General features: G+C 41.6%; 1 protein-coding gene across 1 annotated transcript in view; it reads left to right on the top strand.

Moving 5' to 3' along the window:
- Window positions 1–27,534, top strand: part of MYH15 (myosin heavy chain 15) — a 42,890-nt gene that overhangs the window by 10,141 nt on the left and 5,215 nt on the right. The window contains exons 11-36 of the mRNA XM_030944592.1: window positions 1,180–1,283; window positions 1,698–1,836; window positions 2,405–2,523; window positions 3,616–3,765; window positions 4,070–4,240; window positions 5,353–5,532; window positions 7,215–7,347; window positions 9,121–9,188; window positions 10,637–10,724; window positions 10,954–11,071; window positions 11,299–11,422; window positions 12,103–12,239; window positions 12,605–12,860; window positions 13,295–13,537; window positions 14,158–14,334; window positions 14,854–14,999; window positions 15,568–15,658; window positions 16,638–17,027; window positions 17,990–18,116; window positions 19,279–19,397; window positions 19,881–20,077; window positions 21,168–21,517; window positions 22,075–22,199; window positions 23,550–23,665; window positions 25,606–25,798; window positions 26,463–26,666. Of these exons, the coding sequence (XP_030800452.1) occupies window positions 1,180–1,283; window positions 1,698–1,836; window positions 2,405–2,523; window positions 3,616–3,765; window positions 4,070–4,240; window positions 5,353–5,532; window positions 7,215–7,347; window positions 9,121–9,188; window positions 10,637–10,724; window positions 10,954–11,071; window positions 11,299–11,422; window positions 12,103–12,239; window positions 12,605–12,860; window positions 13,295–13,537; window positions 14,158–14,334; window positions 14,854–14,999; window positions 15,568–15,658; window positions 16,638–17,027; window positions 17,990–18,116; window positions 19,279–19,397; window positions 19,881–20,077; window positions 21,168–21,517; window positions 22,075–22,199; window positions 23,550–23,665; window positions 25,606–25,798; window positions 26,463–26,666 (4,265 nt within the window). The remainder of the gene's footprint in view (window positions 1–1,179; window positions 1,284–1,697; window positions 1,837–2,404; window positions 2,524–3,615; window positions 3,766–4,069; window positions 4,241–5,352; window positions 5,533–7,214; window positions 7,348–9,120; window positions 9,189–10,636; window positions 10,725–10,953; window positions 11,072–11,298; window positions 11,423–12,102; window positions 12,240–12,604; window positions 12,861–13,294; window positions 13,538–14,157; window positions 14,335–14,853; window positions 15,000–15,567; window positions 15,659–16,637; window positions 17,028–17,989; window positions 18,117–19,278; window positions 19,398–19,880; window positions 20,078–21,167; window positions 21,518–22,074; window positions 22,200–23,549; window positions 23,666–25,605; window positions 25,799–26,462; window positions 26,667–27,534) is intronic.

Consider the following 27,534-nt stretch of genomic DNA (forward strand, 5'->3'; position numbering starts at 1 on the left):
TTGCTCTTCTACACTCCCACTAAGCCATAGCAATCATAATCTCTTTTGAAGTCTTACTATCCTAACAGTGCGTGGTCAAATCCCTAACACTCTAAGCTTTACGTGGCCTAATTAATGGCAATTACGGGAAAGATTTCAAGGAAGCTTTGCACTGAGATTCCTGTGAGAATCCCTGTGCTGGAAAAACACACTGTTTCTCATAAACTCTCTGTGTGCTCCACAACAGCACACACCTTTCTGGCCAGCAGGAACATGTCTGCAGACTCTTGAAGAGGCTGAAACCAACAGGGGTGTGTGTTTTGTAGACAAGAAATGTATGTGCTTGTATATAAACATCCATATCTAAATATGGATAAGTATCAATATCAATAACTATGGATGAACGTAACTATAAATAAAATCATTTATATCAGAGTGACTACATAGCAAAGTAAGACAAGCTTATAGAGAATAAGATTTCATATAAATGTATATTGATAGCCATTTATTTATGATATATGATATATATTTATTGATAGCCACATATTTAGATTTGTAGAGATGTGTGCCTGCTTAAAAAGAGATTGAAATCTAGACCAGATCTCAGTCTGGGGAATGTGGGCGAAACTTTCAGTTGATTTAAGGAAGCAGGATTCTGACTGTACTTTTAGAGGCAGCTAGCTTTGTAGACAACAACTCTGCATTTTTGGGTTTTGATATGAAGGAATGACAATGGAGCAAGCCATATTCTGTCTTTTGTTTATCAAAACCCAAGTGTCTTCTGCAAAGGGTACTGGAAGTCAGTCTTCTCTGGGTCTGTTATCAAAAGGGAGAGTCATGCCCATACTCCCTGTCTTGGATCATAGTAAAATATTTTTCTTTTCTCTATTTATATGGGGTTTTTTACCCCTAAAAACATGTGAGGCAAAAAGTAGGACTATACAGGAAATTATGGGCTCAATATACTGCAATACATGCTCAATAGATGTGTATGCACAGTAGATGCTAATATGCAGTATTTCCATATTCTTTTTATAGTAGAATAGGAGAGGTGGTTTCTGCCCTGCAGTTATTAAAATAAAAACAACAAAACAATATGGTACTGCAGAGACAAATGTAGGTTACATTTGAATTTTCCATCTCCATTTCTGAGGATAACCTGAATGGATGGCAGTTTTGACCTTGGCAGTTCTTTTACAGACATGCTCCTGATCTCTACCAACCCATATGACTACCACTTCTGCTCACAAGGAGTGGTTACAGTGGACAATTTGGATGATGGAGAAGAACTGTTGGCAACAGATGTAAGTCTGTATGGATATGACTTTGGGTTTCCTAGATCAGGGGAGGAAGACTACTGGGAGGAGCCTGACTTCTGTCCCTGGAACTGTTGGACTAAAACAAAAGCAGGATTGGGTCTTTACTGCATTCAGACTGTGAAGCACAAGGTCTGGTAAACTGTTACACTTTTGAATCTGGCCTTGCTCCATGTAATGTCCATCTTTTATAATTTTTTATATATAAAATGCTAGATGAAGAGAGCTCTCCCCTGGGTCCCCTGCCGCTGCTGGTCTTCAGGGTGTTCCAGTGGCTGCTTTGGGTGATAACACCCCTTGGCAGGATAGTAATATCTGCCCTGCAAAGGTAGATTGTGGGGCTGCAACCACCACTGCTTTTGAGCAGGAAAGTGACAACATGTCTGTGTTTCCTTTTCCCAGCAAGCCATGGACATCTTGGGATTTGTGCCTGATGAGAAGGCTGGTTCCTACAAGCTCACAGGTGCCATCATGCACTTTGGGAATATGAAATTCAAGCAAAGACCCCGAGAAGAGCAGGCAGAGGCTGATGGCACTGAAAGTAAGAATAACACCTAAAATTGCTCCTCAGCCTTAAAAGTCTGGCATGTACCAGGCACTGTGCTGAGGAAGCAGCTGCCTGTTTGCTTTGTTCTTGCACAGTTGTAGCACTTCTGATCAGCCTAGAGTGCTGTACTTGTAACAGGCGTATTCAGTGGTGGATAACCTTACTCAGCAGGAGATGAACACAGCCAGACTAACAGGATTAAATGCCATGTTTGAGACCATTTGAACAAAACGGTTGTAAAATCCTGCTGCCTTAACTTTCTCTTTCATGATTACCGGTCCTGCTTCTTTATTTTGTCTTACACCTGAAACTGTCTATAACCTGTGTGGAGATATGTTCTTTTCCCTAAATCTGAAGAGCTTCTTAAGTGAGATTCTTGCAGCAATTGGGGTATAAAGTAGTCAGATGACCTTCCATAAGGGAGAGTACAGGCATACCTAACACAAATCAGGCCTTTATCCAATTTGTCTTTTGAAGTGAATGTACATAACATGTTTTTTTAGCTGGGCATGTTTCCATGTAGAAGTTTAAAGCCAGTTGAAACCTTATATCTCCTGACCAGGTGCTGACAAAGCTGCCTACCTGATGGGAATCAACTCCTCTGATTTGATTAAGGGTTTGTTGCACCCTAGAGTGAAAGTTGGCAATGAGTATGTGACCAAAGGTCAAAGTGTTGAACAGGTAAGGAGACACTTTCATGATATTTGGATATATGTCCTGCAAGCCTAGAGGATTTGCCTGTAACATCTCAGAGAGACAGACAGCTGCTAGAAATATTTATGTGAGCCTCTAGTACCTTTTCTCATTTTATATGCCCAAGCTTGGGGAAATACATGGTGAAATTGAGGGAAAACAGGGAAGAGACTGACAAAGGAACACTGTCCAGCTCAACTTTTGGTAGAATTGTTTTTCTGATGTGTTAGCAGCACTCCAGGAAACCAGGTGCAGTAAAACCACATGGGGATTGATAGCTAATTCTGGATGAGGATGGTTACCTAGAAGATTTGAGCCGTGGATTATTTATTCACTCATCACTCATTCATTATTCATGTAATTTTTAATCTCTGTGTGACCTCAATCAGCTAAAGGCAATATCCATTTAAAGTTATCTCCTAATTTAAGGGAAAAGGAGTCTTTGGGTTTCTATGCTGCAGCTGTAGCAATATTATAGAAGATGCTACAGCGTTTTGGTTACAATAAAAGTTGCTGTTTGAAGACAGCCTGTGGTACAGGCTCAGGAAGTAGAAAACCAGTACAGAGAGGTGTATCCTGATGATGCAGATGTGCACAGGCTAAAGAAGATACTTTGGACAGACTTTTCCTATTGTCTGCTCATGCCATAGCATCCCTCAAAAAGTAGAAGGAAATGTCAATCAACAACATGAGCATAAGCCTCCACCCTTCTCTGGCAGTAGCTCTGGACATTATAGCTGGCTTCTGGCCTGTGAGTTTCTGCTACCTTACTTCCACAGAAATATAATGGATTAAAACATTTGGAACTTGCCATCCAGCTGTTTCCCAAGATGTACTTCACAAGCACTTTATCATATGTGTTGGTAGACATCCATATATTTAGCAGTGATTTGAATGAAATTCAGCAGAGATAATAAGAGAAACTGCGTTGCATTAACTATTACCTTGATGATTATACAAAGCAGTGGGAAATTTCATTTAAACTGTACACAGGCATTGAAATAGTCTACTGCACCAAAATCTCTGTGTTCCCCAGTGAATTTTATTTCACATTGCAGTGCTCTAAAACATGTATTTTAGGTTCTGTATGCTGTTGGGGCCTTATCTAAGGCAGTGTATGATCGAATGTTCAAATGGCTGGTGGTCCGTATCAACAAGACCTTGGACACTAAGCTGCCAAGACAGTTCTTCATTGGAGTCCTGGATATTGCTGGGTTTGAAATCTTTGATGTGAGTATTAATATGTGAGGACTGTTTGGAAGGACATAAAAATACCAAGAGATAGCTCTTGGTTGGGTGTTTCTAAATGAACAGAAGGCAAAGTGCTGAGAAAGCCATAAGGCAAATAATGTGTATGATTTTACATGGGTTTGGTTTTTTTTTTTCATTAATAGATATAAAAACCACTTGGCTGGACATGCCAATAGCTCCTGGGAGCAACATCTCATATGCTTTGGGCTGTAAACAGTTTCCTTCTTGCTGTTCCACTGAGTTAACTGCAATGAAAATCCTTATTTTTTCTCTCTTTCTGCAGTTTAACAGCTTTGAGCAGCTGTGCATCAACTACACTAATGAGAAACTACAACAGTTTTTCAATCATCACATGTTTGTCCTGGAGCAAGAAGAGTATAAGAAGGAAGGCATTGACTGGGTATTCATTGACTTTGGCATGGACCTGCAGGCCTGCATTGATCTAATCGAGAAGGTATGTACATGCCAAGGAGTATTCACTGAATTGATTTGATTCCTGATGCTCCCTTGGATATGTCCTCATGGCCCAGAGTAGGATAAACAGCATGACAAGTTTCTTGCCTTTCTACCTGCAACACAGAACCAAAGAAAAATCAGTATTTTCAGCTCAGCTTTACCTTTGGAATTCTGCCCTAAAGAGCCAACAGCCAACAAGCTGTAACTGGTAATTTGTATGGCTGTATCATCGTCCCTGGTTTGCACTTTTTCTCTGTCCCTGCTGTTCCTCTGTTTAGTCTGTACCACATATGCTTAACATCAAACTCGTCAGCTTTTCAGGGCAAATGCAATTTTTCAGTCTTGTACCCTGTCCATCTCCTGTGAGATTCCTCTTTCTCACATTACATGCTGATGTGCAAAGTCCTTTGTGCTCTTTCTACCCTGAAAAGGAAAGAAACCTCTCATCACTTCTTCAGCATGGGGTATGCCTTTCCTTTTCCCGTTTTTGGGAGTATAATGTGGTCCTGGTGGGGACAGCTGTCCTCTGCTGTATAACCTGTCTTTGTGCCATACTGTGCCATAAAACATGGCAGAAAGAGATCTTTCTGCCATGTTTTATGCCACAGTATCTAACCCTGCTGATCTGTGAGGAAACATAAAATTTCGCAACTTGCATTAGCAGGAAATTTGTAACCGCAGAAGTAGAAAGTCTGATTATTCAGTGGTCTTCTATTTGATCACTTTCTTGTCCAAGGGCAGGATATGTGTGCATGATCCTAGTCCCTCAAAACCAATCTGCCCAGTGCTATGAGGCTTGTTCATCTCTTCCTGAGACATGAATGATAAAATGCTAGTTGGTCCAGCTGCCCTGAAAGATAAATCAAACTCTTTCTGGAAGCCATCATAAAGCCTCCTGAGGCAGAAGTGACATACTGAACAGTCAAAGGTGACATACTGAATAGTCAATGGGGTGGTTACTGTTTTTACAGACTAGTCAAAAACTTCCTCCTCAGGTTAAGAAGAAATTTTGCAGGCTTAACATTCCATCAGATAAAACTTAGAGGCTGCATAGCCACTGAAAGCAGGTAGCCTAAATGTTTCCCAACAAAGATGCTCTTAAATCCACAGCCACTGGGAATCCTGTCTATCCTTGAAGAGGAGTGCATGTTCCCAAAAGCCACAGATATGACATTCAAATCCAAACTCTACGACAACCATCTTGGCAAGTCACCCAATTTACAGAAGCCCAGGCCTGATAAGAAAAGGAAATATGAAGCTCACTTTGAACTCCTTCATTATGCTGGTGCAGTAAGTTCCTCTGCTGGCAGGCAGACTTTGTATCAGAGGTCTTTCAGGTGGGGTTTGGCTGTAGCACACAACAAGGGAGGGTGGGGAGGATGAATAGGTGAAGAAAGGAAAGGTGAGGAGTAAAAACAAATATCTACTCACTCTGCACAAGTGTTGCAGCAGAGTAAGATGCCACCAGACTCCAGGGCATCTTCTCCTTAGATGTACAAATAGAATGAAATAAACTGAGGAGGGCTAATAGTACTTTTGCTGGAAGTATGCCTTGCTTGCCTTTGTCACTTGTCCTCCAATCTGAGTAAGTCTAGTAATTAAACAGCAGCAGCATCTAACTTTTCACCTTGGTTTCCTGGAAAAATGAACTAATTTCTGCTTTAACTCAAGGGACGGTTAAAAAAAAAGAAAAAGATATCACTTTTTACTCATTTTAGGACCAGTGTGTCAAAATAGTAAAAGGAAGTGTGGTTAGCATTGGTGTGGTGGTTCAGTTTACAGTTTCACTCTTGATGAGGTGAATGAGAACATAATCCAGTACTGTAATATCTGAACCAAAACTTGTCCAGTTTTGAAGTTCTGTTTTCAGACCAGATAGGCAGAAATAATTTGAGAGGGTCACAGGAATTTTTTAATCAAACTACAATTGATAAGAAGCCTGCATAGTAGAGCAGGAATTTACCTGATGCTGTTAATTTCAAATTATAATTGAGCATTAAGCTAATTTTGTAATTATTAAAAGAAATTATGCTGATCTTGGTACTTATCTGCAGTTGTTAATGCATTCAGCAGAGAAAATTCAAATTTCTATTCCCTTGTGGTACTGATAATGGAACATATTTTCCCACTAAACAGAGCTGTGGCAAAGTCCTGGAGTTAGTTTGTAATCATTAAGATTCCATTAGAAAACCCTAATTATTCCAGTGTAGCATGCTATTTTGAAGTTAAATTATGACTTGTGTGATTTAGACTTCAGCACTTTTTAATAGTGTTCCTGGGACACCAATGCCACATGGTTGTGACAGTGGTCATGAGGGTTTTCAGGATGAGGGAAGAGACATAGATCTGACTCCATATTTAGAAGGCTTGATTTATTATTTTAAGATATATACACATACTATAACTATACTAAAAAGAAAAAGAAGGAAAGGTTTCTTCAGAAGCTAGCTATGCTAAGAATAGAAAAGTAAAGAATGATAACAAAAGCCGTTCTCTCAGACTCTGTCTGAGAGAGCTCTGTCCCGGATTGGCCATCCACCACAAACATCCAAGATGGCCCAATCCAGACAGACCTGTTGCATTCCACAGCAGCAGATAACCTATTGTTTGCGTCTGGTTCTGAGGCCACAGCTTCTCAGAAGGAAAAATCCTAAAGAAATATTTTTCACAAAGAGATGTCTGTGACACATGGTATCTTCACAGATAACCACATGGAGTCCATGAGAAGATGTAGAGACCAGATAGTTTGGAAGGAGTGTGTGGGATTCACATGCTAATTATTAGGAAGAGAGGTTGGGAATTAGGAAGCAGAGAACTGAAGGGGAAGTGATGAAAACCAGGGCAGCTGGTACCGCTTTGAGAGCAGCTCTTCACAAAAAGTCATTGGCTTCAAGCCAAACTGCAAAGAACTGCTGGCTGCTCTGAAGGGGAACATTGGCAACCTCTGGTTTGTTTTCAATGCCTTGCTGTAGGTTCCCTACAACATCATTGGGTGGCTTGAGAAGAACAAGGACCCACTTAATGAAACCGTAGTAGGTATTTTCCAGAAATCCTCCAACAAGCTCCTGGCAAGCTTGTTTGAAAGCTACATTGGCGCTGACAGTGGTAAGCAGCTCACATGGGCTTCCTTTGGGTTTTGGGATGCATTCTTGGGAATGAATGTCAGAAACTAAGCAATTCTCTCAACTGCAATTGCTTCAATGCTAGATGGGGCAGTGACTTATTATTTAGATGTGCACGGCAGCTGTAGGAGTTTGCCAGTTATAGGAAGGAGACCATTAACTCAGCTAGGTTGAATGTATAGTACCTCTGAGTGAGGAAAGCTGTGTTGTGAATGATCCAGTGGGAATTTGAATATGCAAGTGTTCAGATATGCAGCCAAGTGTTGCATCAAAGATTGTGTACATAAATGCCAATGAAAAAGAACAGCTCTTTTTTCACATGCTGTAGTACTCCTTGCTAGCCCCCCTGAAATAAATAAGAAATACCAAGTTTAAGAGGGAGTTTTGGAATATTTTATTGGATTAGTGGCAAGTACACACTGAAGGTACCAGAACACCATCCCACATTGGCCATATAGATAGCTTTGCCAATATGTCTTCCTTTTTGCTTGCTGCTGTTTTCCTTTTATTTGACAATGTACATTGTACATTAGTACATATAATAATGTATATCTGAGGACATATTTAATCTCTGTCCTTTACATAGAACTCTTTTATTTGTGAGAAGACAAGTAGCAAACATACAGAAAATTGATCTTAAGTAAATAACTGGTATTCATTACAAAGATGTAGCTCTTATGCCCCGAAGTTGCAATCACTTACAGCCTGTTTATCAGAAACCCCATTTCAAGAGATGCTCTTGTCATTTATCACATAACACTTTCCTAAGAAGCAAGCAGGCTGAAGACTTCATATTGGGAATGAGATGAAGCCGAATGTAAATAGCAAACATCCCGCCACAAGCAAATCCTTGCACTAACTGCTTATTTGCCTGTGGATATTCTGGTCTGTCTGAATACTACCTTGCTTTTCTTTGGTGTCAGGAGAAAGGAACAGCCTGTCCAGATTAGCCTTTTCCACTCTCAGCAGTATCACCTTCTGAAGGGGAAAAGCTGTGGATAATTGCATCAAGCACATTTCATTCTTCACTTCTCCTTTTATGTTGACAGATGACACAATGACAGATCTCCTGGGAATGATCTAATGGCCCACTGCCTAAGAAAGCTGCAGCAGTTGCTGTACATTTTTGGGTCCTGTCATGAACCTGTGAAACTTTGTAAAAGTCTTGTCAGAAACTAGCATTCCTTGGGAGGACCTGAGTGATTCTAACTCCAACGTTTTAAGCAAAATTCAGGGGATGCAAAGTTACTATATCTAAAATTATAAATATTTATTTCCCTCTATTCTAGACAAATCTTGCTTGCACATGTTCAGTGTCTGCATAGCAGAGAATCGGTTTCTATGCAGTACAATGTGCAGTACAAATTTCCTGTAAGCATTATTTTTCTCTAAGTTTTTCTTTTTCTACATTATCTCACCCTATGGAGCTTTTAACTACAAATTACTTTTGTTAAAAGTTTTTTTCTGCCATATTCATATTTATGGGCTTTTCTGCATAAGAAATGATGAAGCATAGATCTGAAATGCAAATGCAATCCAGAAAGTTTACAGTGGTCTTTGACAAAATTTCTAACTATGGACAGAGAGCTGCAAATGTGTGATGTATCACACATGATTTTCAGAATGTCTTGTATAAAATTTGAGCATGGTCTTTTAGTCAAATAGAGCAGCACTATTAAAATGGTCTGTTTTCCACACTCTGCCTGCACCCCTTACTGAGATATGGATTGGTTTATGCTTCTTTTTTTCTCCTTAGGTGACCAGGGTGGAGAAAAGAAACGCAAGAAGGGTGCTTCATTCCAAACAGTGTCCTCATTGCACAAGGTTTGCAACCTCTCCACACCTGGTGGTTTCAGTTAAGACAATGCGTTAAGACAAGAATGTTAAGGCTGTAATGGACAGGAAAAAATTGAAATCCAAGACTGAAATTTGACTTGTGGACAGGGTTCTTGACCTTGGCTAAGGAAATACACTGCTATTAAAACTGCATGCCAGAGGCTGCTCCATTTTGTCATCTTGGACCAGTCAGGACATTGTTCTTTTTACTGTGTCTGAGAAGGTTTCAGAAAATGGAGCCAACAACCTATATCACTTATTTTGTTGCTTACAGCTTCATACTTGTCTCTGGAACAGGAACTGATTACAAGTAATTTGCTAGTCCCTATCTGATTACTGCTTGTAATTGGATCCTAGGGTTAGAGCATGGAAAACAAAAGTTGTTGAATGAAGTGGCATAAAGCCTTTTGTTTCCTCAGTTATTCCCTTCTTCTGGGACTGGCATGTGCTCCTGGTGGAAGCCGTCATTAGGAATCACGGCTGAGGGAAAAATGGGGCTATTTAACTTTTTTTACCATTACTACCATTTCTATGGGTAACATTGAGGAAGCTGTAATGCAGGTAAAACCTCAGGTTGGGAAGGATGTAGTTACCCACTAATCATGCCATTTTATCTTGTTTGGAGATACTTCCATGAAGGGAAATCACAGGAAACAGAGATATGTATCTTACCAGCTGATGAGGTATAAAGGTGGCTGAAGGGGCACTCAGACAATAGTTAATAAGCCACAGATAGAAGCCCACTTTCCAGCACACAGGCAGCTGTTAGTACCCAGCTCAGATTGTTTGTTGTCCCAGCTGGCATATGAGGGCTGTGCCGTTTGCACAGTTGTGCTGATGGCATTGCATTCCACCTCCCATGGTCTCCATTTTCTACTTACTGAACAAAACACTTTCCCCAAAGCCTGGTGATCACTGAATGGTTGGCTTCTTCTGAGCTAGCTTGCTGTCTGCGTGGGACATGTCTGATTAAGATCAATAAAGGGAAAATGTTTGGCCAGGAGACAAAATCCCAGCCTTTATGAGGAACAGGTGGAAAATGTGGTGCTTTCCACCTTTATGAGGTGGAAAATGGGAGCTCTTCCCACTGAGTGGGGAAGTGACTAGGCAAAGACGCAGTGGGCTTTACCAAAATGCTCCACCAAATGATGCTGAGTCTTACTTGCTGTTCATGTGGGGTTCTGAATTTCTGAGGTTGTAAGTAAAACACGTATCTTCTTTGCTAAAACTGATGTGGAATCCTATAATAATGTTAAATCGTACTTTGGTTTATTTGAACACATTTCTCTCTAATAATTTTGGTAAGCTTATAATTTTGTCAGAGAATTTTTAGAAAAATGAGCTTCTTAAATTAACAACCAGCAAACCAAAGAAATAGTGGTTGGAATTACACTAAACAGCTAAAGCTAATAATGTTTTTAATGTGTTTGTTCTAGGAAAATTTAAATAAGCTGATGACTAACCTAAAATCTACAGCCCCTCACTTTGTACGATGCATTATCCCAAATGAATCAAAAACTCCAGGTAGGAAAAAGACAATGGTCTTAAAATTTTAGAATATTTCACTCTGTCATTTTATTACTTACTTCTGAGTCACCAGATTGTACTTCAATATTGTCTGTGCTTTTTACCTTATGCAATCATGTTGCTCTCTCAGGAGATGACATCTCACATTTTCCGATTTCCTTGGGGAAATGAAGATGAAGCCCTGTAAAGAAACTCCTTTTAATTTAGCCTTGTTTTCCCCCTGCAGGGGAAATGGATGCATTCCTTGTTTTGCATCAGCTCCGCTGTAATGGTGTCCTGGAAGGCATCCGCATTTGCCGGAAGGGTTTCCCAAACAGGGTGCTTTATGCTGACTTCAAACAAAGGTAATGCAGAGCTATGATTGTCTCCTGTTCCATTCAAGTTTACCTTCCATTCAGTTCACCTGACTTGGATGGCAGAATTCTGCTCTTCCTTGTGTGTGTGTAGATACCTCGCAGGAGATTACCCTGGGTGTTTTGGTTTGGGTTCTTTAAGTTTTTGGGGGAAGAGGAAAAAAAACCTAAAATGTAATCTAAGCCGATTTTACACATTTTTCATTTGTCATTAACAGGTACCGCATCCTGAATCCAGGAGCAATCCCAGAGGATAAGTTTGTGGATAGCAGAAAAGCTGCTGAAAAACTGATGGCATCTTTAGATGTTGACCATACCCAATATCGTTTTGGACACACCAAGGTAACCAGAAAAGACTATCATTGCTTATGTAAAGAAAAAAGTGATAGATCTGGTATTTAATTTGCAGAATAGGACACTGCAATTTCTGGTGGTAGTGTTTAATGGAGATTTAATAATAGAAGAAACCAGCAAAATAGCAGCAAAGTGATAGTAAATTCTAAGCTGTGCTAGAGGAAATTCAACTCTCTGGCTCCCACAGAGCTTTTATTAGAGCAATTCTACAAGCAGACACAGCACCAGCTGATGCTCCATGCCCCCTAGTAAAACAATAGCTTATTTAGTATAATATAGGTACATTCAAACATAGATGGACCACAAGATCAGCTGCATCTTTTGAAATGAAGCCATGTGGAATTCTCGCATGATCCCATTAGTAGGGATTTCTGGGAGTCAGGAGTTGTGGTTCAGCTGACCTACTTAGAACCCTGCCACAGATGAAAGGTATTGTGGCAAAAAAATAGTTTGGCCTATTCAAAACTGGGGAGATAAAACCCAGTTTTAAAACAACTCTGGAACTGTACAGTGAAGTCCCTTATGCAAGCAGTATTTGGCCCTCCATAATTGCCTAGGTTATAATGTGTCAATAAGAATACAGGGTGAATCATTTCAGCAAGGTAGCTGAAATGTAGCTCTGATATAAATACTTCTTTGTGGTGAACTGACATCTGTGCACGCACCAGGTGTTCTTCAAGGCTGGTCTCTTGGGCCATCTAGAAGAAATGAGGGATGAGAGACTTGCGAAAATCTTAACGATGATCCAGGCAAGAGCGCGCGGCAGATTGATGCGGATTGAGTTTCAGAAGATAGTGGAGCGCAGGTATGAAGGCACCCCCTTAAATCTTAGCAGATAATAGTAATTACCATTTAATTATAAGTTGAGTAGAGCTATTAATTACAGTCCCTAAGGCTATAGATAACCCTAAATTAAAAGCTTTACGTGTATGTGTGATAAAAATAATAGCAATTGCCTGCAGCTTTGGTGAAAATGAGATTTGGAAATTTTTTGTGTCTCTGAAAATAAAGAAATCTGGAGGAAGTTTCTTGTATCTCTCGGAAATTAGTAAAGGTTCCTAATATTGCTCAGAAAAAAATGATGAAACTGACTGAGAATGAAAACAAAACCCCTCCCTTTTTCAATTCAGGCTAAGATTTAGGGAGTTTTTTTGTTTTCTCTTAAACCAGGGATGCCCTTCTTGTAATTCAGTGGAACATCCGTGCTTTTATGGCTGTCAAGAACTGGCCTTGGATGAAGCTTTTCTTTAAGATCAAGCCTCTCCTGAAGACTGCAGAAACTGAAAAGGAGATGGCCAATATGAAGGAAGAATTCTTGAAATTGAAGGAGGCCCTGGAAAAATCTGAAGCCCGGAGAAAGGAACTTGAGGAAAAGCAAGTCTCTTTAGTTCAGGAGAAAAATGATTTGCTTCTCCAGCTCCAAGCTGTGAGTGGACATATAGATTTATATACTTATTAGACATTGTTTGAAACTCAAAGGTTTACAGACTAGAGTGTTATTGGAATTTAATAAAAATAAGCTGTTGATACTGTCAGAGCCTTTCCAAAACTCAGAGTGGATAGAAGTTCTTATGTTTTAGCATATAACCAGGTGGGCTAACAATGCAAATCTTAACAGATTCTGTTCAAGGTACTGTCCACGGCAGTAACACATGCAAGTAGTCTCGTATGTGACTAGTCATGCTCACCACTATCTCATCCTTCTCTGTTAATTACTTGTCTTCTGAAATCAAGAGTAGAAAATTTTCCTTGCACTACTTTGTTGCTTTCTATCAGGCTCACTGACCAGTTACAGGCTAGGGGGCAAGTGAGGGAGAAAAAAGGTTAGTCATTGCTGTTCTCTTCCTTCTGCCACACCAGGAGCAAGACACTCTGGCAGATGCCGAGGAACGTTGCGACTTGTTGATTAAATCCAAGATTCAGCTGGAAGCCAAAGTCAAAGAACTGACAGAGAGGGTTGAGGACGAGGAAGAGATGAATTCTGAGCTGACTTCTAAGAAGAGAAAACTGGAAGATGAGTGCTCTGAACTCAAGAAAGATATTGATGATCTCGAAATAACACTTGCAAAAGTAGAGAAAGAGAAACATGCTACTGAAAACAAGGTACATTCAGAACTTCACCATGTATTTAAAAGAGGCTGGGCATGGATTACCTTTGTGAGAAGTGCTATGGGTCTTCTGATGGCTTTACACTGTTTGTTACACAGGCCACACTGAAAGATCAGTAGATACAGTAATTTGACTTTATGAGGTAAAAATTGTTACCTCGGAGCCTAAGTTTCCTTTTTTTTTAAGTGAGTCTTACTGCACTTCAGCTAAAGAATTATACCTATTTGTGGCATTTTTTAAGTAAACAATCTTCTGCTGTAACTATGAACCCTTCCAGATGTCCTCCTTAAAGCCTGTAAATGTAAAAAGCTCATCTCCTGCTCTTCCCAGAGAGATTCAGAAGCTGGAGTCCATCAACAGGAGTGACTCTGAAAGGAACTTAGTATGTTTGAAATAATGTATTACCCCCACACCAAAAACTGGCAGACATTAACTCCCTTGATGGCAATTTAACTCAAAAAGCCATGAGGTGCTGGGAGGGGAGTGATCCCTTTCTTTCTCTGTTTTCCTGTTTACAGGTTCAGACCAGATAGTCATTTGAGACTATTCAGACCAGATAGACATTTAATCCCTTCCTTCAAAGTCTTACAAACACATCTTCCTTGCTCACCCAGGTCAAAAATCTGACAGAAGAAATGGCAACACTTGATGAGAATATCAGCAAACTTACCAAGGAGAAAAAATCCTTGCAGGAATCTCATCAGCAGGTTCTAGATGACCTGCAAGCAGAAGAGGACAAGGTCAACACGCTGAGCAAAGCTAAAGTGAAACTGGAACAGCAAGTGGATGATGTAAGCTGGCTTTTCCTTTATGCTTCACGAGGCTTGTTTGACCATCACTTACAGAGGACTTTTCACGAGCCTGAAAGGTTGCAAAACTTTGAAATATATTCCTCTCCTTTTAGAAATGTACTCCTTGTACTATCTGTAAAAGGTATAATTACAGGAACACCACCAAAATTGATCTGTGTTCAGCCTTTCAAAGGATTGCAATAACAAGGGAAAATCCTCCCAACTTGCACTTGCAGTGTAACTGGCATGAAGTCAAACAGAACTTCACCGTTAAGAGAACTGTAATGCTTGCACAAATGTAAAGCATGGGCTAACCCTTTTGTTCTATTTCTTTAGCCCCATATGCCCACTGGCTGCTAGAAAACAAAACTTGTAAACTAGGATGCTTGTGCTTAAGTGCTTCTGCTTCACAGCTCACTAGAACTCAACACTAGCTCACTAGAACGGGGCACAGCCTACATCTGACTGTTGTAAACCATCTGTGTTCAATATATTTATTAAGTGACTTTGCTCCTAAAGCTCGAGGGATCACTGGAACAAGAGAAGAAAGTGAGGATGGATCTAGAAAGGGCAAAACGCAAACTGGAAGGGGATTTGAAACTGACCCAAGAGAGTGTCATGGACTTGGAAAATGATAAACTGCAGATGGAAGAAAAGCTGAAAAAGTAAGAAGTTGATTATGTTGTACCAAATAAAGCACCACAGTTACAGTGTCATTTAAGAGCCTTCAGGTGTGTCATCCTGCTCTGATGGTAGCTGAAAGAAAATTCCATCATGAAAATGTGTAGCCAAGGAGGGAGGCAAAAAACGTCTTGTGTACCTGAAACATTAGAATTCATTAAACTTTCCTACATTAAAAAAAGCAACCCAGAAACTTATTAATGTTTTTCATTGCTTAGAGGAGAAATTCTATGAAGTTGTTAATCCTAACTAACTGTGGTAGTATTGTTAGGAGACCTGACTGTTAAATATGTTTTTCCATTGAGTCTGAAAATAGTGTTGCTTTTGTATGACACAAAGAACCAGAAATATAATTGCACAAATGCATGCAGAGGCTTGGCTTGGAAACTGCTGCTCAGAGAAAAATGTTTTCATGCAAATTGCAATATATGAGAATTGTTTTAATTTTTAGATACGTTAGAAGTTTTATTGAACAACTCTTTAAAAATTTTAAAATCTTAACTTGAAGCTTCAAGGCAAATTGTCACAGTAGGATTTTCCTTTCTGTGCCAGGAAAGAATTCGAAATGAGCCAGCTGAATTCCAAGATAGAAGATGAACAAGCTATAGTGATGCAGCTGCAGAAGAAGATCAAGGAGCTCCAGGTCAGCTTGCTTTTTTATTGTATATCTTAGGACGAGTTTCTCTTTGTGCCTCACTGAAAGACCTTGCAGAAAATTTTCACGGCTAGCTGCAGCTCCTCTTTGAGACACAAAGTGGTACATCTCCATAGCTTCCTAGACAGATCCCTTTTTTTCCTCAGGATGGTTGCTCTATAATGTTTCCTTCCAGTAGCAGGACAGATGACCACAGAATGGTAGTGGTTTCAAGCAAGGCAGAAAGGCTCTGGTGTTTTGTTTTAAGCAAATAATATTGTTCCAAACCATGGAGGCAAGGGTTGTTACTGGAGAGGAGCTCAGCAGTGATAAGCATGGATTTGAAATTTAGAGAAAAGGTTAAAACACACAGAAAATTTTCTACAGAAATTAAAAGGCCAAGAAAATTCAGCACAGTCCAAACACAATGTCTGGACCCAAAAACAACAGCTCCACCTTTTTTGTTAATAAAGAATATTTGTATAACTTGGATGTAAAGTGCAGATTGGGGAAAATAATCTTATAATAAAAAAGACTGGTTCCAATAAATATTCATAATTCCAATATTATTCATTATACGGTTCTACACACTGCTGTATTGAAACCCTGTCTTAACACTCCTAGAGAGAAATTACTCCAGTCATGGAAGTCTTAAAATGAGAATTTGTTGCTGTTATTCCTACTAGCATGTGACTCCTCACATGTACTTCAGCTGAATGTCAAACCTGTGAACATAAGGTCAATGCAGTAGAACTATATGTCTTGAATTAGAACTTGCAGCACAATCTACTGCAAGCAAGATGACTCACCATCGTTACTGTAGCTTAGGATCTGATTTACTGGCACAAATGGGCAAGTCCATTAACTGCTGAGCTTCTGCAATGAGGTAAAATGTGGGCTGGCAGAGGGTTTAACAGTTTTGTAAGGTGCCTCATGGTCTTCTGATGGGAATAGCACTGACCCAAAGGTGTTCATGTTTCTCTGACAGGCTCGTATAGAAGAATTAGAAGAGGAGCTGGAAGCAGAAAGAGCTGCTCGAGCCAAGGTGGAAAAGCAGAGATCAGATTTGGCCCGAGAGCTGGAAGAACTGAGCGAGCGGCTTGAGGAGGCTGGGGGAGCCACAGCTGCCCAGCTGGAGATGAACAAGAAGCGCGAGGCCGAGTTCCTGAAGCTGCGGCGGGACCTGGAGGAGGCCACGCTGCACTACGAGGCCACGGCCGCCACGCTGAGGAAGAAGCATGCGGACAGTGTGGCCGAGATGGGGGAGCAGCTGGACAACCTGCAGAGGGTCAAGCAGAAACTGGAGAAGGAGAAAAGCGAGCTGAAGATGGAAGTGGATGATCTCTCATCCAACATGGAGCAGATGGTCAAGGGAAAAGTAAGGGTCCTGAGGCTTCCCAAAGCCCCCAAAGTCATGGGTAGCTAAGGCTGGTCTGAAGGTTTCCCAGGACGCCTGCTATGGCTGAAGTGCTTTAGAAGGTGGTCTCTTGCATCATGTCTCCCTTACCCAGCTGGTGGTACAACCCTTCTTCCCTATGGGAAGATGGGACAGCAATTAAGATGGCCTGTCTGAAGCACACAGTGTTTCAGTTCCAGGCATATTATTTATCCATGCATCTCAGGGCACAAAAACATGCCAAATTAGGCTCCTCCAGGCTGGTGACAACTGGAGTGATGCCATCCAAGTCAGGATATCTCTCACCCTAAGCAGAGTCCTTTCAGATCCTGCCCTTGGTTCACAGTTTTGATCCATGTTAGCATGGAGTGCAAGCAAAGGCTTGCATGATCACACAATGCATTTTCACTTCCTACAGCAGAATTGTAGATTTTGTTTCCTGAGTAGATAATCTCAGTAGCTTTCAGAGCACTCGAAATAGATTTCTTTCAGTGCAAGTGAGGAAAAGAAATGTCAGTATTTTCAGAGTTGGAAAGCTGTCATCAAACCCAATTTATGATAAATGGCAATTAAAGCAGAATCAGTAGAGCAATTTTCATTGGAGGTGATTTTCCCATCTAGCAATTATGAAGTGGCTATGCCTGAACTTCATAGGCATGTGGCTGAAGTTCTTGCAGAGCTTTTTTACACTGTTGCTTACATCCAGAACACAGTTCAGGGAAAACAAATGGGGAAGGTGATCTAATGGGGAGTCCCATGCCCTGGGATCGTAGACATGGGGCTGCTCCTCCGTGCTCTACTACTGTGATATTTGTGTCTTTGCTATCTGCCATTCTTCTGAAAGACAAAAACACAGAAAAAATGATACATTTTGAAGGCTAGAGCTTCCAAATGATTGCCTGGAGGCTACAGCTTTCTTTGTCTTTTCTCCTGATTCCCATTAGGCCAATGCAGAGAAGCTTTGTCGCACTTATGAAGACCATCTGAACGAGACAAAAACAAAACTGGAGGAAATGACTCGCCTCATGAATGACCTCACTACTCAGAAGACCAAACTCCAGAGTGAGAATGGTATGTGCATGTTCTGCCCAGATAGAGTGTTTCCCAGGAATTTATCAGGGCACCTCTGTACTGCATCAGTGAGATGTGTTCTGCAATGGCATCTGCCCTGAAGGTGGCAGGCTTGGGATTGCTGAGTGGAGCAGTAGCTTTGTGTCTTTTGACATTTCTATCCTCAGTATTCTTATAACCTTGGTGGGGACACCTTGCCTTGGACTGGCCACATTTATCAGCATACAGTGATATTGTCTTGTGAGCCAAAATGGATGTGCCAGCTTGGAAACCAGGATGTGCCAGGCTGCCTAGGTACCTGTTGTTTCAGGAACAAGGATATGTGCATCTAGAAATACTGGAGGGAAAAAGGAGTTGGGCCTGTGTGAATCCCATGTTCCTCAGCCTGACCTTGAGCATTGCCCCCTAGAAGATGTTCACATATCCTCTAAATTCCACATATCCTCTAACTTCTTGCTACCCTTCTGGCCAGAGCAGTATTATTTAATTTCTGCATTCCCATCAGATACCATTGTTCTGTGTATTTTCAAAGACATATCTTTCATTTACTGTTAGTTGTAAATGAAAACACTGTTCTGTGTCTTCTGTAAGACTGTGGTTTTCACCCTGCAGTGACACACTTCCTGTGCCCAAGGAAGTTTTCCTTATGTATTCATCTGTTCTATATACTGGTCTTTGTGAGGTTCTCAGGTTGCTTTGCAGACCTCTGAAAAGAAGTCTGTGGAAAAGTAATATAAAACAGTGAAAAAAAGTAAAACCAGCTACTAACACCTATGAAAGTAAGCATCAGTCTAGTCTGATCCACAAACTGAAGTAAAATTAATGAATCAAGCTATTGACAGTACCAAAAAACTGAACTGACCAAACAAGAAAACACAAGTCATTAAACCCCCACCAAAAAAAAAAAACCAAAACAAACAAACAAACAAAAAAAGCGGGAAAGAAAAGGAAAATCAGAGAAAAACTAAAAAACTATCCTGGTGAAGTATGTGATGGTTGCAACTTTGGAAGAAGCTTCACTACAGGTCAATCACAATCACTGTGAGTTCTTTTCCTCAGCAGAATTGGATAGGGGAACTACTATTTTTGACTGAAACTTTGTCATTTCATCATCTTGCTTTTTTTGTTTGTTTGTTTGTTTATTTGTCAAATCTTGTGGCAGGTGAGTTTACTAGACAACTCGAAGAGAAGGAGTCACTGATTAGTCAGCTGTCCCGGGGAAAAACGTCCTTTACACAACAGATTGAAGAACTTAAGAGACAGCTAGAAGAGGAAACCAAGGTAATTCTTTATCTGTGTCCCATTCCTTGAAATGGAATGGCAAGAAGTGTTCATATTCATGTAGCCTAGATAAAAGCTGAAATGAGGCATAGGTGTAACAATGATTCCTACTAATTGTACTGATCTAAGTTCCTGCCCCTGACTGAGGCAAGTCACAAGAGAAGAGTTTGGGAAAATCATTGGCATACATAAATGCTAAATGAAACTTACCCAGGAGGACAGCCAAAATCTCAGATCTTACATCTTAAAAGTTTGGGTTGTTTCTCCAAAGTTGTTAAATGATCCTCAGTCTTGATAACTTCCTCCTTATGTCACCAGTTAGGGATGACTTCAAAGAATTTTCACCTTACTTGACCTGGACTGTCAAAGACAGAGGCAAAAAGGAAAAAAGAAGCTTAAGCTTCCATTTGAATTTCTGGAGCCTGTTTGTTTTGGTTTTGCTGTAGGTAACCTTGCAATGTTATGGCCTTTCTATCCCTGCAGTCCAAAAATGCCCTGGCTCATGCCCTGCAAGCAGCCAGGCATGACTGTGATCTCTTGCGGGAGCAGTATGAGGAGGAGCAGGAAGCCAAGGCAGAGTTGCAGCGGGCTCTCTCCAAGGGAAATGCAGAAGTGGCACAGTGGAGAACAAAGTATGAGACTGATGCCATTCAGAGAACTGAGGAGCTGGAAGATGCCAAGTGAGTTACGAGGGCTTCAGCATGCCCTTGACTGGCAGAACTGTGCTCACCAGGTCTTATTGTGTGCTAAGGAAATAGGGTTGGAAAATTCCCTGGTTGGAAAGTCCCTCTGACTCAATGCTGTAATTTGGGGCTGTCCTTTTCTTCTTATTGCTTGGGCAGGTCAATGTTTCTGCTGAGTGCTTGTCTCTGGAGCAGGGGCTGTGAGCAGGGGCTCTGTGAGCAGGGGCTCTGGAGCAGGGGCTTGTCTCTGGCTGTGGATACAGGGGTTAATTTGAGAGCCAACTAAATTAGATAGTCCTACTTAGTTACGTCACACTCTCTTACATTGCCCCGGCCCAGTACTGTGTTTCCTTGGTCTTGACTTCCCTTTCCCACTGGGAGATGACGGCTGCCCTGGGAAAGTAGGGCAGAAAGTCATGTTGGTTCACGCTGTACAGCTGCTCCCAGTTACCAAACTCAGGTTGCAGAGCAAGGTGTCTGAACATCTCCAACTTCTACCTCTGCACATTTCTGATCTGCAGGATCTTACCACACTTTCAGCATATTTTCTTAATGTAGTACCTCCACAATCCTCTTTCTAGGTCATCCTTTCTTTCCAGCACCTCTTCTTGCCAGGACTCCCTATTTTCCCAATCTAAATAGTCTGTGAACAAAAGCCCAGGGCATGACCAGCCTACTAACTGGTGGTTGTCTCATATCTCTTAATTGGAGGAAAATGACACTGTCATTTAGAGCAGGTCTTATAAAAAATTTACAACCAGCCTGTACTGGTTACAGCTAGTAGATAGCTAGCTGGTGCCTGAGAGTTCAGAAGTTCAATTTCAAATATTCACAGACACACAACAAAATGTTTTGCCACATACTCGTATTCATAATTTAAGCCATTTTTTTCCCATCACAGCCCCTTCTCTCTAGAGGGTCAATTTCCCTTTCTGTTCCTCTTCCCCTTGCCCCATCCATATCCTCGCCCCCTCCCTGTTTTCCCTTTCAGAACTGATTTACTGAGTTACTGCTTTGGTGTCAGTTTTTCTGGATAACACGGCCGCAGTGACACTTGGTCATTTCACTGTGTCTTCCCACCTGGTAGGAAGAAGCTCGCTGCTCGCCTGCAAGAGGCTGAGGAAGCAATTGAGGCAGCCAATGCCAAGTGCTCCTCTCTGGAAAAGACAAAGCACAGGCTGCAGAATGAGCTGGAAGACATGATGATTGACCTGGAGAAGGCCAACTCAGCAGCTGCCTCGCTGGACAAGAAGCAGCGTGGTTTTGACAAGATCATCAATGACTGGAAGCAGAAGTACGAGGAGTCACAGGTAGAGCTGGAGGCTTCCCAGAAGGAGGCCCGTGGCCTCAGCACTGAGCTCTTCAAGCTGAAGAATGCCTATGAGGAGACACTGGACCACCTGGAGACTTTGAAAAGGGAAAACAAGAACCTCCAAGGTAGGCTTCATTCAGGTCCCGCAGCCAGTGCAAGAGCCACATCAGCAGATGGCTGGAGGGATGCAGGTGCCCTGCAGCAGCTGTGAGGAAATATATTTATCTCATCCTGAGATGAGCTGATGTCATTTGAGACACTGATGCTGCCGGTGAATGTTTTGCACATGGAGACTGGTATGGCCAGAGCAGAGAAGGCTTCCCTTTGCCCCCCTGTCAATGAAACTCACTGGCAGAGGAGGCAATCTCAAGGGAGGAACAAGAAAGATGATAGAGGTGCAGTGGATGAAGCCTAAATAGCAGAGCATGGTGTTCCTAACCTACAGATCACAGATAAAAACTAAATCACTATAGCCACTTAAAAAAGCATTCACAAGAAAAGCTGTGCCTTCAAGTTGTTCAGGTAAAAAATCTTGATGTAAGTGAAAGTAAGGCAAGGCTCTTGTACAGAGGAGCCCTTGAGGTAGCAGTTTGAGGCATAGGTCCTCTATTCACACTCCATGAATTGCAGGATGTTCCAAACTCTCTGGTTGCTAAATCCATCCATTCCTCTTCTGTTTCAGAGGAGATTTCTGATCTGACCAATCAGATTAGTGAAGGAAACAAGAGCCTCCATGAAATAGAAAAAATCAAGAAGCAGGTTGAGCAAGAGAAGTCAGAAGTTCAGCTGGCTCTGGAAGAAGCAGAGGTAAGGAAAAAAGCTCAAGGGAAAAGGGTGTCTTTATCAGGATTTTCCATTGTTTTCATCTGCCCTACTTTCCCAGAGCATGTCTTCCTTCCACAGCTCTGAGATGTGGAGAATGATTATATACTCTGTCAAAACCTTCCCTTGCTGGGAAGAATATATCAGTTTTTGAGGGATCTAAGGGATCCAGTTTACTTTCCTGGACTGTGTGGAATGGCTTTCTAAAACTCAGTGGTATTAGGAACTAACAAAAGTGATGATGTATCTTACTCTTAGTGTGAAAGAAATGGGTTAATGCAGATTTTCTCCCTTTCTTGTGAATTTGAGCCTCTGGCAGTCACTGCTGATGAGAAAGAATTTCCACGTGCCTTTCCCACTAATACGTTGTGGCTCCTGGTCATGATATGTGTGTTTGACTGACCTGCTGCATGTTGGCTGGAGATCAGCAGGGATTTTGTACAGCTTTGTTTTCACAATCCTCATTCTGTTTCCCTATTCTCTTGATGGAAGACCAGCTAAGCTTGTGCAGTTCCACCCTTCAGAGAACACCTCTGATATGATGTTCAGTTCTGCGCTTTCATTCCTGTTCAGTGAGAGCAGGAGGGAGACAGAACGACACTGAGCCTGGCTTATGCGAGACCTGAAAGTCAGAGGCTTTGTTATTTCTTTATGGGCTGTTAACTACTGCTTAGTTCTTCACTTCTATATATGAGAGAAATGAGGGAATAAAGACAGGAACAAATCACTCCTGTTTCACTGACTTGTCTTCATGTTAATTGGAAAGAATGAACAGAGAGTTTTTGCATTTTGTCATACAGAGCTGATGTCTGTTATTTCTTTCCTTGAAGTCATCTTGCCTAATAAGATTATGTAACTGGGAAGTTTCCAACACTTTGTGATTTGCAGAGATTTTTGTGAGCAGGAAGGGATGGATGTGTGGACGCCTTCACTCTCCTGACAACAATCTTGTTTTAGCTTATCCCTGTCCCCTACTCTGTGACTTTCCAGAGAGTATCTGTACAGAGGTGTGGAGCAGGGAACGTCTGTTGATGTCAAAACCATGCAGGCAGGGCGGAAGGTGTTGGGGTGTTGTTTGGGTGGTTTTTTGTGAGCTGTGGACTGTTTAACAATTTGTTCTCTGAGGAGCTTGCTGCTCGGTTTTCCAGCTGTCAGGTTGCATTAGAAGGCAAATAAATGCATTGTTTTGCCATGTAAGCTACTTGTGCCCTTGCCTAGAGAGAGGAGGAGGAAACAGGAAGAGAAGTGTGAAGGGATCATGTTTGTGCTGCTGTTTGTAGTTTGGGAAAAAAAAACAATTCCTGGTTTGCAAGCTCTTGGTGTTTTCTATTTCAGGGAGCTTTGGAACATGAAGAAAGTAAGACCCTTCGTTTTCAGCTTGAACTTTCTCAGGTTAAAGCAGAGTTTGAAAGGAAACTGACAGAAAAGGAGGAAGAAATGGAAAATATAAGGTACTGTGCAGGAAGCAGCATGTTTAAGGGAAAAGTCTGAAAAGACTGGAACTATTCTCAGGACCCAAGGCAGTTAAACACACCACAGGTAGTTATGCCAGCATAGGCAGATACTGTCTGTACCAGAAACCAAGACACCTCTGACTATCTGCCACATTTCCCTTGCTCACTTCAAATATTCCTGTCAAATCAGTCTCTGACAGTGTACCATTAAACCCATCAGGCATAACACACTGCAGCTGTAAAAAAAATGGCTGGCATAATCAATTTACAGCAGACAAGGGCCACTAACTCTGTATGTTGACAGTATGGAGGTAAGTAGGTCTAGAGATCCACACAGGGTCTCCTAATCCTGTGTGGGATGGCTGCCTCCCAAGGGGACCCCCAGGCAAAATCAGCAGTACTTGCCTCAGTGGTGCTCAAACCCATGTCATCTCAGGGCATTTAGTTAATTTATGCAATTACAGCTACACTGAGTGTGGGAGGATGTGAAGAGCTTGCTATTATGTGTACACCATTTGGGTAAGCAGTGAGAATTGCAGACATGCATAAAGTGTGAGTGGAACAGGAGAGGAACTTGCAGGTAAGATGGATAAATAGGAAAAAATGGAAAGCAATTAGGTGAGAAAAGGATGGTGTCTTTTGTCTCTCCCCTCCCACTTAGCAGAAAAGCCAGTCTAAAGAGTTATACCCTTAAGAGGAGGCCATGCTAGCCTATGTGTGCAGTTATTCAGCAAACTTCAGCCTTGAATAAGTCAGTATTGTAATGTCATTAATACAAGAATCATGTTATTGGTTATTGATAGGCTAAAGGGTAGGGAAGGGGAAGTCCAAGGCCCACCCTGGCCAGCATACCCAGAGGGATTGATATGTTAATTGCTTCAAAACCAATAATATTTTGGCCCTTTCACCATCTGGTGTCCTGCAGATGTCTGGATTGCAGAGATCTCAGGACAAGCTGTGCTACTCAGTGCATTTTGTTTCAGCTTCACAATGAGTGCTCAGCAGACATTCTGTGTTGATTTCTGGGAATCTTGGGCACAGTTCAATATCTTGCTGAAGCAATAAAGCCCTCAAGTTTTATCTTGTTGACTTGGTGCTTTCCCAGAACTCCTACACTTTCAGCAGAACTTGGCCAGCAATGAAATAAATGTTTCCATGTGTGTCATATTCTGCGCTTTGTGTAACTTTCCAGTTGTAAGAGAGCAAAACTTTCATTGTAGGATTTCTCTGTTACAGAATCAAGAAAATTAGGCTGTTTGTATCTGCTTTGTCTTTAAATTGACATTAAGCTGCCTTTCCCAGGGGGACTAGGCTGGTGAGTTTAATCACTTCTAAATGTAGATGTCTGTAACACAGATTTTTATGAATGAATCATTCCCCTTATAATTAGCACAAGAAAAGTTTTTTCGACATCTATTTTAGGACACAATAAATTGTAGCTTACACATGCCATTTACTATAAAGAGCACTTAGAGCTTAGAATGTCGCAACCTAACTTCAGTTTGATTAATCCCCTCCACTAATGCCTTCAGCAAAAGGCTGAGATGCAAATCATTCCAGGAAATTGTTCAGTAAATATTTTACTGACTGTTGGGCTGGAAGTGCTTCTTGTCAGGTTCAAATCCATACTTGCTTGTATTTACAAGAGCCCAGAGAGCACTCCTTGCTCCAGTACTGCCAAAGGAAACACAGAAGAAGGATGTTAGAGGTGCTTACAGATCAGGAGTTAGCTGAGGGTGTGAAGCACACCAGCCAGTTAGACAGCAGTGAGGCACTGCAAACTATGCATGTTATGTATGAGTGCTACCTATGTCACTAGTCAGAAATACACTATTTCTGGAGGGGAGACATTCAGAAAGTAAAGTACTGCTGCAAGTACTTCTGTGTCCCTGAACAGAGAGGAAAATCATTCCATTCACCCCTCATGTCCTTTTCAGGAGAAACCAGCAACGTGCCATAGACTCACTGCAGTCCACCCTGGATTCTGAAGCCCGCAGCAGAAATGAAGCCATCCGGCTTAAGAAGAAGATGGAAGGGGACCTCAATGAGATGGAAATCCAGCTCAGCCATGCTAACAGGCATGCTGCAGAAGCAACCAAGTCAGCACGAGTCTTGCAGACACAAATAAAGGTACTGGTGCCCCCCAGGCACCCAGCAGTTCTGATGGGCTGGGTTCCCTTGGTACAGACCAAACCAGCAGTGGTGATGGTAATGAAGAGAGAAGCTGCTCCCAACAATGTGAAGGGAAAGCCTTAGTGATCATGTCTAGCATAAGAGAATACTGAAATGTGGATTTCTTCTCAGACATGCATACAAGCTAGGTGAGATCCAGTAATAAAACCCTTGCTGGCTACAGCCTCTTGCAGGGGCAGAAAGCTACAGCATGAGAAACTGAAAACCTGTGATTTTCTTGTGAGCTTGCAAGGCTTTTAAAAGAAGCAGAGAGCAAGTGGGTTGTTTGGAGTACAGGGACTGTGTGTATATTCAGCTTTGTTGTTTGTGTCAACATTTGTTACAGCTTAAAAAAAAAAAGTGTTTCTTGCCAAGGCACCTCTTCTGTTGTCTCCTCTTCCAGAACCACCAGCTCTTAGAGATTTGAGAACACAGATTTTTTTCCTCCGTTGCACCACATACCACAAAAACTATTCAGCTTACAGTTTGGAAATAAAATAAAAATATAATAAATTTAAAAAGCACTGAAATTCTTGAGGTTGATCCCAGGTAGCTGCTGCAATCTGTGTTTCTCTGATACAAGGACACAGGCTTGAAATGGGGTTGTGTTGCTTTATTTTAGGAGCTTCAGGTGCAGCTGGATGACTCAGGACATGTGAACGAAGATCTGAAGGAGCAGCTGGCAGTCTCTGACAGGAGAAACAACCTTCTCCAGTCAGAGCTGGATGAGCTGAGGGCTTTACTGGACCAGACTGAACGGGCAAGGAAGCTGGCAGAACATGAACTGCTGGAAGCCACTGAACGTGTGAACCTGCTTCACACTCAGGTTGGCTTTTTCTGTGCCCTCTCCCTCACTGGTTAACCTGAACCTTCTCTGCTGATCACTGACACTGTTTGTCCATGGCCACCACAAGTCAGACACACCCTGGCATCCCTCCAGAGGCAGAGGAGTTAAGTCACTCTGGGGATGTGCCACCTGACTCCAAGTTAGCTGGAACAGATGATTAATCCAACTTCTTTAAACAGCTTCCAGAAAAAACACTGATGGAAAATAAAAAGAGTAAATTTGATTTCTTTCATTCTTCCCTGCAGTAAAACCACTTTCCTGCTTTAGTTAAGCTGTATCCTGGACAGTGAGGCGTTTCTCTGGAGAACAATGCAGGCACTGTTTTTGTGATGTTACTCAGCAGTGAAAACCCCAGGGCTGGACTCTCACAATAAGGAGATGATGCAGGGCAGGAAACCACAGGAACCCACCTGCAGCAAAGTGCCCTCTGTGCCTGCAGGTCTCCACTGACAGCCTTTGGATGTTGTCCAGGTGGACACTGCCATTTCTAGAGTGCCATGGAGGGGCTGTCCTGACTTGACAGCATTTTTACTAAAAACCAAAGCTTCTCTTCACCAAATAATGGTCACAAAGAAATGAAAATGTGCTACATGCTGGCAATGTTTTGCAGTGTTTTCTCCAGTGCTGTCTCCATTGGTGATATTTATTCACATCACTGGCTGATTAAGGATCATTAATTTACCAAAATGAACAGCCTTATTAATTCCTCTATTTCAGCCTATTGCCTATTATTTCATCTCAATTAAAATCTGAATATTTACAGCTTTGAGAGTATTTTTAATATTTCTTCAGTTTGAAACTACCTCTGCTGGTCAAGGCAGCCCTTACCACATACCTGTGTCTCCAT

The sequence above is a fragment of the Camarhynchus parvulus genome, chromosome 1 (genome assembly GCF_901933205.1).
Source record: "Camarhynchus parvulus chromosome 1, STF_HiC, whole genome shotgun sequence".
Lineage (NCBI taxonomy): Eukaryota > Metazoa > Chordata > Aves > Passeriformes > Thraupidae > Camarhynchus > Camarhynchus parvulus.